The sequence below is a fragment of the Tachypleus tridentatus genome, unplaced genomic scaffold (genome assembly GCF_004210375.1).
Source record: "Tachypleus tridentatus isolate NWPU-2018 unplaced genomic scaffold, ASM421037v1 Hic_cluster_1, whole genome shotgun sequence".
In the NCBI taxonomy this organism is placed as follows: Eukaryota; Metazoa; Arthropoda; class Merostomata; order Xiphosura; family Limulidae; genus Tachypleus; species Tachypleus tridentatus.
The window spans coordinates 28,997,683-29,010,219 of NW_027467777.1; the positions used below are offsets into that span (position 1 = coordinate 28,997,683).

A 12,537-nucleotide genomic window follows, 5' to 3' on the forward strand; every position below is an offset into this window, starting at 1 on the left:
TACTACATTGGTTAGAAACATTACCTCTTAACAGTACTATTACTATGGTGGTTAGAAACATTACCTCTTATCAGCACTATTACTACACCAGTTAGAAACATTACCTCTTAACAGTACTATTACTACATTGGTTAGAAACATTACCTCTTAACAGTACTATTACTATGGTGGTTAGAAACATTACCTCTTAACAGTACTATTACTACACCAGTTAGAAACATTACCTCTTAACAGTACTATTACTACGGTGGTTAGAAACATTACCTCTTAACAGTACTATTACTATGGTGGTTAGAAACATTACCTCTTAACAGTACTATTACTACATTAGTTAGAAACATTACCTCTTAACAGTACTATTACTATGGTGGTTAGAAACATTACCTCTTAACAGTACTATTACTACACCAGTTAGAAACATTACCTCTTAACAGTACTATTACTACATTGGTTAGAAACATTACCTCTTAACAGTACTATTACTATGGTGGTTAGAAACATTACCTCTTATCAGCACTATTACTACACCAGTTAAAAACATTACCTCTTAACAGTACTATTACTATGGTGGTTAGAAACATTACCTCTTAACAGTACTATTACTACATTAGTTAGAAACATTACCTCTTAACAGTACTATTACTATGGTGGTTAGAAACATTACCTCTTAACAGTACTATTACTATGGTGGTTAGAAACATTACCTCTTAACAGTACTATTACTATGGTGGTTAGAAACATTACCTCTTAACAGTACTATTACTACGGTGGTTAGAAACATTACCTCTTAACAGTATTATTACTATGGTGGTTAGAAACATTACCTCTTAACAGTACTATTACTACGGTGGTTAGAAACATTACCTCTTAACAGTACTATTACTATGGTGGTTAGAAACATTACCTCTTAACAGTACTATTACTACGGTGGTTAGAAACATTACCTCTTAACAGTACTATTACTATGGTGGTTAGAAACATTACCTCTTAACAGTACTATTACTACGGTGGTTAGAAACATTACCTCTTAACAGTACTATTACTATGGTGGTTAGAAACATTACCTCTTAACAGTACTATTACTATGGTGGTTAGAAACATTACCTCTTAACAGTACTATTACTACGGTGGTTAGAAACATTACCTCTTAACAGTACTATTACTACGGTGGTTAGAAACATTACCTCTTAACAGTACTATTACTACATTAGTTAGAAACATTACCTCTTAACAGTACTATTACTACATTGGTTAGAAACATTACCTCTTAACAGTACTATTACTACGCCAGTTAGAAACATTACCTCTTAACAGTACTATTACTACGCCAGTTAGAAACATTACCTCTTAACAGTACTATTACTACATTGATGGTTAAATTACAGTACTACATCCTTCTGCTATAAAAGATGAAAACCTGAGGTGAGAGATCATGATATAGAACTTTGGTTTGTTCTGAATTTCTTGCAAATGTGCAACAGGACTACCTGCAAGTGCTGTCCGTTATCCAGAAGTGATAGACAAGAGGGAAGGCACCTAGTTAACACCAACAAATAGTGCAATTGTTCATTAAATTATAACACCCCACAACTCAAAGGGCAAGCCCATATGGTAATTTGGAGTCACAACCTTTAGGTTACAAGTCAAGCTCCTTGACCACCTAGCCATGTCAAGCTTTAATTGAAAGAACTTTGCAATATATACTTAAAAATTATGAGTTTTGTTATTTGTCAAGTTTATAGGGAAAGAAAAACACTTACTTGTGAAGGATTTCCACATGGTATCCTCTAGACTTTAAGTACTGGTTGAAGTTTTGTACAAACAACTGACTTCTATTCCTAAATGCACTGTTAGAAACAAACGACCACAAGTAAGTATCTCAAACTTTGGCTGTATAAGCCTACCATCATTAAGTTGTAGGTATCACAAACAATTTACATTGTCTAATATTACTTTTTAATCACTGAAACAGTCAACATAAGTGTGGGGTACTGTAACAAAATGGGAATTTCATTGGATTTTCTAAAAGCATTATTTTCCTAATCTTAACAAATAAAAACCTTACTGGTGAAATGATCATTTTGAAAAATATATTATACACTTTATTTAACACATATGAATACCAGCTGACTGGTTTCACTGTTTTTCTGAAAAATGGGAAACTTGATTCAAGTAAAAACAATAATAAACAGCTGGTGTTACAAATAAAGAAAAGTGGATCTAAAAGTTACCATAATAAATCGTACCTTGTGATATCATCTAAGTTTGCAACGACTGCTGCCCACCCTTGCTGTTGAAGATGTTGATCGTGTACTAGTTTCTCACATGTGCTTGTCTGCTTCTTTGCTAAATCATGAAATTGCTGTGAAAAATTAAAACAATGGCTCAACATTAAACTTGCAAAGCAAACTATAAAAGAAAAAACACATGCACAAACACCGCATTTATAATTCAACAGTGAAATGTTCAACAAACTTGTGTACTGAAGACATTTGTATAAAATATAAGTTATTACTTTAACCTACACTATAATAATAATTTTTCATATATCACTGGAAGTTATTTTGTGTTACAGTTCTGACAACAGATGGCTCTGTGAGAATGTACACACCTGGGCTAATTGTGCTCTATGGACAACAGTTTCATAAGTTGGAGGCATATCTATACAACTATCTACACAGTTTTTCATATCTGGACCTAAATAAAAAGATAAGAACTTAATGAAATTCCATAGTTAACTGTACAACATCATTTGTTGTATTTTGTTCTTACAAACAAACAAAAAAGGTCTACACTTTACTAATCAAAACAGGAAAGCTACACTGAGTTCTAAGTAAGTAACAGTTAAAGGACATTGAGTTCAAATGTGGATTACTTCAGACACTGAGGGTTTCTGTGAAAAGTCTAGTACACATGCTGTTTTTATGAAACGTTTCCCACTCACTGCAAAGTTGTGATACATGCAAAAGAAAATATTAATATACAATCACAGTAATAATCAGATCTGTGATGCTTTAGAACAGAATACTTTGAAGACTTGATCAGGGTTTGTCTAAATCCTCAGCTATTGAGTCTGTCTAGATTCCAAGCTAAAGGGTCTGTCTGTTCTTGACTCAAGGACAATGTCCTGATGTCATTTCACATGAGCAATGACATAAACTGATTATACAAATTTATTGATGTCTCAACCGTAACACTCAAATTTTTTCTAACCATTCCTATCAAAACTTGATTTTACTTGACTGTCAGTGTCTTTAAGCCCTGATTCTTAGAACTAAACAACTATTGTGAAAACTCGTGCGATTTTGTCATTCTTAAGAGCTTCGTAAGTCACTTCAAAATAAACATATAAACTGGATGTTACTGGACCTATTGAGATACATTATGTCATTTGTTTTTTTTCTAGTCTTGGTATATTTTATGTCTGTAGACAGTTATGCACTTTCATTTTTCATAGGTGCAAAATATAATTTTTAAGTTCCTTGTAATGTATTTTATTCAACCTATAAACGATCAAACACAGAAACCTACTGAAAATTCACGTCTGAATAAGAACAGGTCTTGTGAAATAAACAAAGTTTCATAAAGAACAGTTTTCCCTTATTTGAATTAGAAATACTGCTCAAACATTTCTTCAACAACCATATCTTTATATAACACAAAAATACATTATCACATATACACAGGTTTCATTAAAACATTATCACATGTACACAGGTTTCATTAAAACATTATCACATATACACAGGTTTCATTAAAACATTATCACATATACACAGGTTTCATTAAAACATTATCACATATACACAGGTTTCATTAAAACATTATCACATATACACAGGTTTCATTAAAACATTATCACATATACACAGGTTTCATTAAAACATTATCACATATACACAGGTTTCATTAAAACTACCACATATACACAGGTTTCATTAAAACATTATCACATATACACAGGTTTCATTAAAACTACCACATATACACAGGTTTCATTAAAACATTATCACATATACCCAGGTTTCATTAAAACATTATCACATATACACAGGTTTCATTAAAACATTATCACATGTACACAGGTTTCATTAAAACTTATCACATGTACACAGGTTTCATTAAAACATTATCACATGTACACAGGTTTCATTAAAACATTATCACATGTACACAGGTTTCATTAAAACATTATCACATGTACACAGGTTTCATAAAAACATTATCACATGTACACAGGTTTCATAAAAACATTATCACATATATACAGGTTTCATTAAAACATTATCACATATACACAGGTTTCATTAAAACTACCACATATAAACAGGTTTCATTAAAACATTATCACATATACACAGGTTTCATTAAAACATTATCACATATACACAGGTTTCATTAAAACATTTTCCCATTAAAAACATTTATGATTTAAATATTATAGAAGTGGTTCAATCTCTAGCAGTGCTAAGTAGCTTCTGTATCTCAGGACGGTTGGTCTGGGTATTAACACTTTTACTAATAAAGCAGAGAACTACGTTTCAAATTATGAAACTGTCCTGAGATACATTTATCGTCCAGTGGATTTCTTGTCATTTCTTTACAACATTTTAATAATTTAATATTTGTTTGTTTAATCTTACATTTTCTTTATACTAAACTTAGAATGAAATAAAAGATGGCTCATGTAAAAGCAGAACAGGATGATGCTAAACCAATAATAAATATAATGAAACTGTGAGATAATTGTAAACCATGCAAAATACCACAAACTTTAATTTAACATATACAGCTTTCAGATTAATGCATTAGAAAAGAACATTCAGATCTGACGAGAGAATTTTGCAGCACTTAATGGCCAAACTAAAACAACATACATTAATGAAATAAACTTCCCAGGAAAAATATACAGCTAGAATAAAGAAAGAAAGCTCACTCGATTCATAATCAACACTTGGCAAGGGTGGTGAAGGAGATTCTATTACTAACTTGCTGAAGAGAAAAATCGGGCTAGTGTCGGTACCAGCACTGTAGCTACACACACGACTTGTAGGGTCCAGACTTTCTCCGCCACTGATCAGAAGTACTTGTTTTTCTTCTGGAATCTTGTAATCTTTACAAATAATTCTTTTTAAATGGCCTACACTGAAATTAATAAACATAAAAGCATTTCTCTGTCTATCTGCACTTATCAGATAACTGTTGTTAGTTAATTAAACTCGATCCCATCTTCACTTGGATTTACACATTATACAAAAGCTTTCTGAAATCTTACTTTCTAAAAATATGGAAAACAAAATTAATTATTCAAACATCAAGACAAAACTGATTCATGTATCCACAAAAACACTGAATATCCAAAGTTAAAGCTAACTATTAAATGTAAATATTCATAGTGGTTACATGAAACTCTAACGGGTGAAGTACAATAATATCAGACAAAGAAATAACGGGTATATAAAGGGTATGTTGCATTACTTCTCACGACTACTTACATCCATGAGAACAAAGATATAAAGGGTATATTACATTACTTCTCACGACTACTTACATCCATGAGAACAAAGATATAAAGGGTATATTACATTACTTCTCACGACTACTTACATCCATGAGAACAAAGATATAAAGGGTATATTACATTACTTCTCAAGACTACTTACATCCATGAGAACAAAGATATAAACGGTATATTACATTACTTCTCACGACTACTTACATCCATGAGAACAAAGATATAAAGGGTATATTACATTACTTCTCAAGACTACTTACATCCATGAGAACAAAGATATAAAGGGTATATTACATTACTTCTCACGACTACTTACATCCATGAGAACAAAGATATAAAGGGTATATTACATTACTTCTCACGACTACTTACATCCATGAGAACAAAGATATAAAGGGTATATTACATTACTTCTCAAGACTACTTACATCCATGAGAACAAAGATATAAAGGGTATATTACATTACTTCTCAAGACTACTTACATCCATGAGAACAAAGATATAAAGGGTATATTACATTACTTCTCAAGACTACTTACATCCATGAGAACAAAGATATAAAGGGTATATTACATTACTTCTCACTTACCACTGCATTAAGTGACATGTTTAAATATTCACAAGAACAAAACACTATTTCTACATTTCTTTCAGCTGTAATAATTTTTGATATTAAAACAAATATAACTGAATTTTTAAACTGCTAAATGTCACCTTCCATATACTTCCATAGCAACTTCATGTTACTTTAAAGTCTCTTGATCAGAGGAATTTCAATAAAGAACAAACTGTTGACCAGAAGAACAGTCTTTCATCATACTAGCACATTCTACTCACCTTTCTAATGCTATAACACATTCTACTCACCTTTCTAATGCTATAACACAATCTACTCACCTTTCTAATGCTAGATTCATATCAAAAGTCATCATTGTACCGGTTTCCACATGGAATATATACAACATCTTGGTGAGAACTAAAGTCTGTATCGTTACCTGAGAAAAATAATTTTCAGTTTAAATATCAAATTAAATAAACCTTGGAAGAAAATATATTCATTTTACACTTTCCTTAGTTCATACTCTGGCATGTTTATAGACTAACATATATTCATTTTACACTTTCCTTAGTTCATACTCTGGCATGTTTATAGACTAACATATATTCATTTTACACTTTCCTTAGTTCATACTCTGGCATGTTTATAGACTAACATATATTCATTTTACACTTTCCTTAGTTCATACTCTGGCATGTTTATTGACTAACACATATTCATTTTACCCTTTCCTTAGTTCATACTCTGGCATGTTTATAGACTAACATATATTCATTTTACACTTTCCTTAGTTCATACTCTGGCATGTTTATAGACTAACATATATTCATTTTACACTTTCCTTAGTTCATACTCTGGCATGTTTATAGACTAACATATATTCATTTTACACTTTCCTTAGTTCATACTCTGGCATGTTTATAGACTAACATATATTCATTTTACACTTTCCTTAGTTCATACTCTGGCATGTTTATAGACTAACATATATTCATTTTACACTTTCCTTAGTTCATACTCTGGCATGTTTATTGACTAACACATATTCATTTTACCCTTTCCTTAGTTCATACTCTGGCATGTTTATAGACTAACATATATTCATTTTACACTTTCCTTAGTTCATACTCTGGCATGTTTATAGACTAACATATATTCATTTTACACTTTCCTTAGTTCATACTCTGGCATGTTTATTGACTAACACATATTCATTTTACCCTTTCCTTAGTTCATACTCTGGCATGTTTATAGACTAACATATATTCATTTTACACTTTCCTTAGTTCATACTCTGGCATGTTTATAGACTAACATATATTCATTTTACACTTTCCTTAGTTCATACTCTGGCATGTTTATTGACTAACACATATTCATTTTACACTTTCCTTAGTTCATACTCTGGCATGTTTATAGACTAACACATATTCATTTTACCCTTTCCTTAGTTCATACTCTGGCATGTTTATAGACTAACATATATTCATTTTACACTTTCCTTAGTTCATACTCTGGCATGTTTATAGACTAACATATATTCATTTTACACTTTCCTTAGTTCATACTCTGGTATGTTTATAGACTAACATATATTCATTTTACACTTTCCTTAGTTCATACTCTGGCATGTTTATAGACTAACATATATTCATTTTACACTTTCCTTAGTTCATACTCTGGCATGTTTATAGACTAACATATATTCATTTTACACTTTCCTTAGTTCATACTCTGGCATGTTTATAGACTAACACATATTCATTTTACCCTTTCCTTAGTTCATACTCTGGCATGTTTATAGACTAACATATATTCATTTTACACTTTCCTTAGTTCATACTCTGGCATGTTTATAGACTAACATATATTCATTTTACACTTTCCTTAGTTCATACTCTGGTATGTTTATAGACTAACATATATTCATTTTACACTTTCCTTAGTTCATACTCTGGCATGTTTATAGACTAACATATATTCATTTTACACTTTCCTTGGTTCATACTCTGGCATGTTTATAGACTAACATATATTCATTTTACACTTTCCTTAGTTCATACTCTGGCATGTTTATAGACTAACACATATTCATTTCACACTTTCCTTAGTTCATACTCTGGCATGTTTATAGACTAACACATATTCATTTTACACTTTCCTTAGTTCATACTCTGGCATGTTTATAGACTAACATATATTCATTTTACCCTTTCCTTAGTTCATACTCTGGCATGTTTATAGACTAACATATATTCATTTTACACTTTCCTTAGTTCATACTCTGGCATGTTTATAGACTAACATATATTCATTTTACACTTTCCTTAGTTCATACTCTGGCATGTTTATAGACTAACATATATTCATTTTACACTTTCCTTAGTTCATACTCTGGCATGTTTATAGACTAACATATATTCATTTTACACTTTCCTTAGTTCATACTCTGGCAAGTTTATAGACTAACATATATTCATTTTACACTTTCCTTAGTTCATACTCTGGCATGTTTATAGACTAACATATATTCATTTTACACTTTCCTTAGTTCATACTCTGGCACGTTTATAGACTAACATATATTCATTTTACACTTTCCTTAGTTCATACTCTGGCATGTTTATAGACTAACATATATTCATTTTACACTTTCCTTAGTTCATACTCTGGCATGTTTATAGACTAACATATATTCATTTTACACTTTCCTTAGTTCATACTCTGGCATGTTTATAGACTAACATATATTCATTTTACACTTTCCTTAGTTCATACTCTGGCATGTTTATAGACTAACATATATTCATTTTACACTTTCCTTAGTTCATACTCTGGCATGTTTATAGACTAACATATATTCATTTTACACTTTCCTTAGTTCATACTCTGGCATGTTTATAGACTAACATATATTCATTTTACACTTTCCTTAGTTCATACTCTGGCATGTTTATAGACTAACATATATTCATTTTACACTTTCCTTAGTTCATACTCTGGCATGTTTATAGACTAACATATATTCATTTTACACTTTCCTTAGTTCATACTCTGGCATGTTTATAGACTAACATATATTCATTTTACACTTTCCTTAGTTCATACTCTGGCATGTTTATAGACTAACATATATTCATTTTACACTTTCCTTAGTTCATACTCTGGCATGTTTATAGACTAACATATATTCATTTTACACTTTCCTTAGTTCATACTCTGGCATGTTTATAGACTAACATATATTCATTTTACACTTTCCTTAGTTCATACTCTGGCATGTTTATAGACTAACATATATTCATTTTACACTTTCCTTAGTTCATACTCTGGCATGTTTATAGACTAACATATATTCATTTTACACTTTCCTTAGTTCATACTCTGGCATGTTTATAGACTAACATATATTCATTTTACACTTTCCTTAGTTCATACTCTGGCATGTTTATAGACTAACATATATTCATTTTACACTTTCCTTAGTTCATACTCTGGTATGTTTATAGACTAACATATATTCATTTTACACTTTCCTTTCCTTAGTTCATACTCTGGCATGTTTATAGACTAACATATATTCATTTTACACTTTCCTTAGTTCATACTCTGGCATGTTTATAGACTAACATATATTCATTTTACACTTTCCTTAGTTCATACTCTGGCATGTTTATAGACTAACATATATTCATTTTACACTTTCCTTAGTTCATACTCTGGTATGTTTATAGACTAACATATATTCATTTTACACTTTCCTTAGTTCATACTCTGGCATGTTTATAGACTAACATATATTCATTTTACCCTTTCCTTAGTTCATACTCTGGCATGTTTATAGACTAACATATATTCATTTTACACTTTCCTTGGTTCATACTCTGGCATGTTTATAGACTAACATATATTCATTTTACCCTTTCCTTAGTTCATACTCTGGCATGTTTATAGACTAACATATATTTATTTTACACTTTCCTTGGTTCATACTCTGGCATGTTTATAGACTAACATATATTCATTTTACACTTTCCTTAGTTCATACTCTGGCATGTTTATAGACTAACATATATTCATTTTACCCTTTCCTTAGTTCATACTCTGGCATGTTTATAGACTAACATATATTTATTTTACACTTTCCTTAGTTCATACTCTGGCACGTTTATAGACTAACATATATTCATTTTACACTTTCCTTGGTTCATACTCTGGCATGTTTATAGACTAACATATATTCATTTTACCCTTTCCTTAGTTCATACTCTGGCATGTTTATAGACTAACAGCTCTTTCAAAGCCTGACTTAGTGTTAATTACACAGAAACATGTTTTATAATCACACATTTATTAACTGACATGTCAACAGGAAATATTTCTGATATAATTGCCCAAAACATTTCACAGATGAATGCATTCTCAGACTGATAACAAGTACAGCACTAATCCATACATTTATTCAAAATTATTTAACAATTAAAAATTACTGACCGTATTGTATACTCTTTACGTAGTATCACCGTTTTGAAGTCTAGAACAAAGGTTAGCACATTCCATTTATGCATGTCTGTGGCAGAGCTCTTGTCTGTGTATGTGTTCATAACAGTAGAAGTTAAAACATGTTTAATGTGACAAATTTTTAAACTTCTCGATACACCTCTCTAAAGAGTTATACCTAACGTTAACTAAACATGAATACATTAATATTTCAAATCTTAACCACATGACCAACAGATGAAACTAATTGTATTTGGTAAAATATTTTCCTAAGATTGAATATCATATGTATTACACAACTTTTGTTTTTATATATGTAGCTTAGTTCAATGGCCGGTATGTCATAATCTGAGATTTTTACTAATATCTCATGCTCTATTCCCAACTTACTAAGGATGCCACAGGAAGCCAATTTGGTCATAAGTGGTTTTTGGATATAATTTGGTCATAAGTGGTTTTTGGATATAATTTGGTCATAAGTGGTTTTTAGATATAATTTGGTCATGTGTGTTTTAGATATAATTTGGTCATAAGTGGTTTTTAGATATAATTTGGTCATAAGTGGTTTTTAAATATAATTTGTCATAAGTGGTGAAATTGTTGCTGGGACTACTTTCACAAAGAAATCTGTCTATACAGATCAGAACTAACAATGAATCTAATAGTGAATATGGCTAATTTAATATACTGTTCTCAGTTTGAATAATGCATTGATAACAACACTTTGACATTTACATTGGTCACAAACAAGTCAGCTGATGTTAAACAAATATTAAGCTTAGATGACTGGAATGATTTTGAATTTGAAAGGAGATTTAGTTTGTTGAACCCTGTATCTTAACACATTCTCACCTGATAACATCATATAATGTTTGATGACCTTGCACTTACAAAATGACTACAGTGGATAACACTAATTATTTTAAATGTCAAAAACAAAACTGGACATATATTCAGCCACCCATATGATAGATACATATTAACATATTAATACTTAATAAGGTTCAGGAAGTTCCTAAAATAACCTAAGTTGTAAAAATTAATATTTAAATTATTAGATATCTCAGACCATAACATAATTTCCTTTAAACCTAACAAACCTTTGACCCAAAGGTTTCAGAAACCTTGATCTTTGGACAGCATTAAAAGCATATAGTCTAGTAATACAATTTTGAACTCCAGTCACTTTGAATAAATAAGTTCAGAAAATTGGAGGTAACTATTTTTAAGCTTGTATGTAAAATGTTTTAATTCAAATTGAAAAGAACAGCCAATCTTGAGAACATTTCAAGGTAAATAATATGGTGTTACAGCGTCCATCCTTGGCCAAAAGTTCATATATTCTATAGTTATATTATGAACAACACTCACCAGAAAAATTAATACAATAACATACAAGTGTATAATAAACATTACAGATTTAGCAGAATACTTCTGTCCTTAAATAACACCAACAGTTCTGTCAACTGAATATTAATTATTGTTACACATTGTTTCCAACTTAATTCATTATCAGCAACACTTACTACACGTGTATAACTACTTGTTCAACTAGAACAGTTTTAATTTTTACCTCAAAATGAGTTACATTTGAAACAGTTTTAATTTTTATCTAACAAAGAGTTGTATTTAGAACAGTTTTACTATTTACCTCAAAATGAGTTACAGTTGAAACAGTTTTAATTTTTATCTAACAAAGAGTTGTATTTTGAACAGTTTTACTATTTACCTCAAAATGAGTTACATTTGAAACAGTTTTAATTTTTATCTAACAATCAGTTGTATTTAGAACAGTTTTACTTTTTACCTCAAAATGAGTTATATTTGAAACAGTTTTAATTTTTATCTAACAAAGAGTTGTATTTAGAACAGTTTTACTATTTACCTCAAAATGAGTTACATTTGAAACAGTTTTAATTTTTATCTAACAAAGAGTTGTATTTTGAACAGTTTTACTATTTA

The 12,537-nt window shown here is 30.4% G+C and overlaps 1 protein-coding gene across 1 annotated transcript in view; it reads right to left on the reverse strand.

Moving 5' to 3' along the window:
* LOC143241739 (RB1-inducible coiled-coil protein 1-like) overlaps positions 1-12,537 on the reverse strand; it is a 29,427-nt gene that overhangs the window by 15,222 nt on the left and 1,668 nt on the right. Inside the window, exons 2-6 of the mRNA XM_076484965.1 lie at positions 6,414-6,511; positions 4,937-5,145; positions 2,612-2,697; positions 2,247-2,362; positions 1,761-1,847 (exon numbers count right to left, since the gene is read on the reverse strand). Coding sequence (XP_076341080.1) covers positions 1,761-1,847; positions 2,247-2,362; positions 2,612-2,697; positions 4,937-5,145; positions 6,414-6,481 — 566 coding nt within the window. The 5' untranslated portion in view covers positions 6,482-6,511. The remainder of the gene's footprint in view (positions 1-1,760; positions 1,848-2,246; positions 2,363-2,611; positions 2,698-4,936; positions 5,146-6,413; positions 6,512-12,537) is intronic.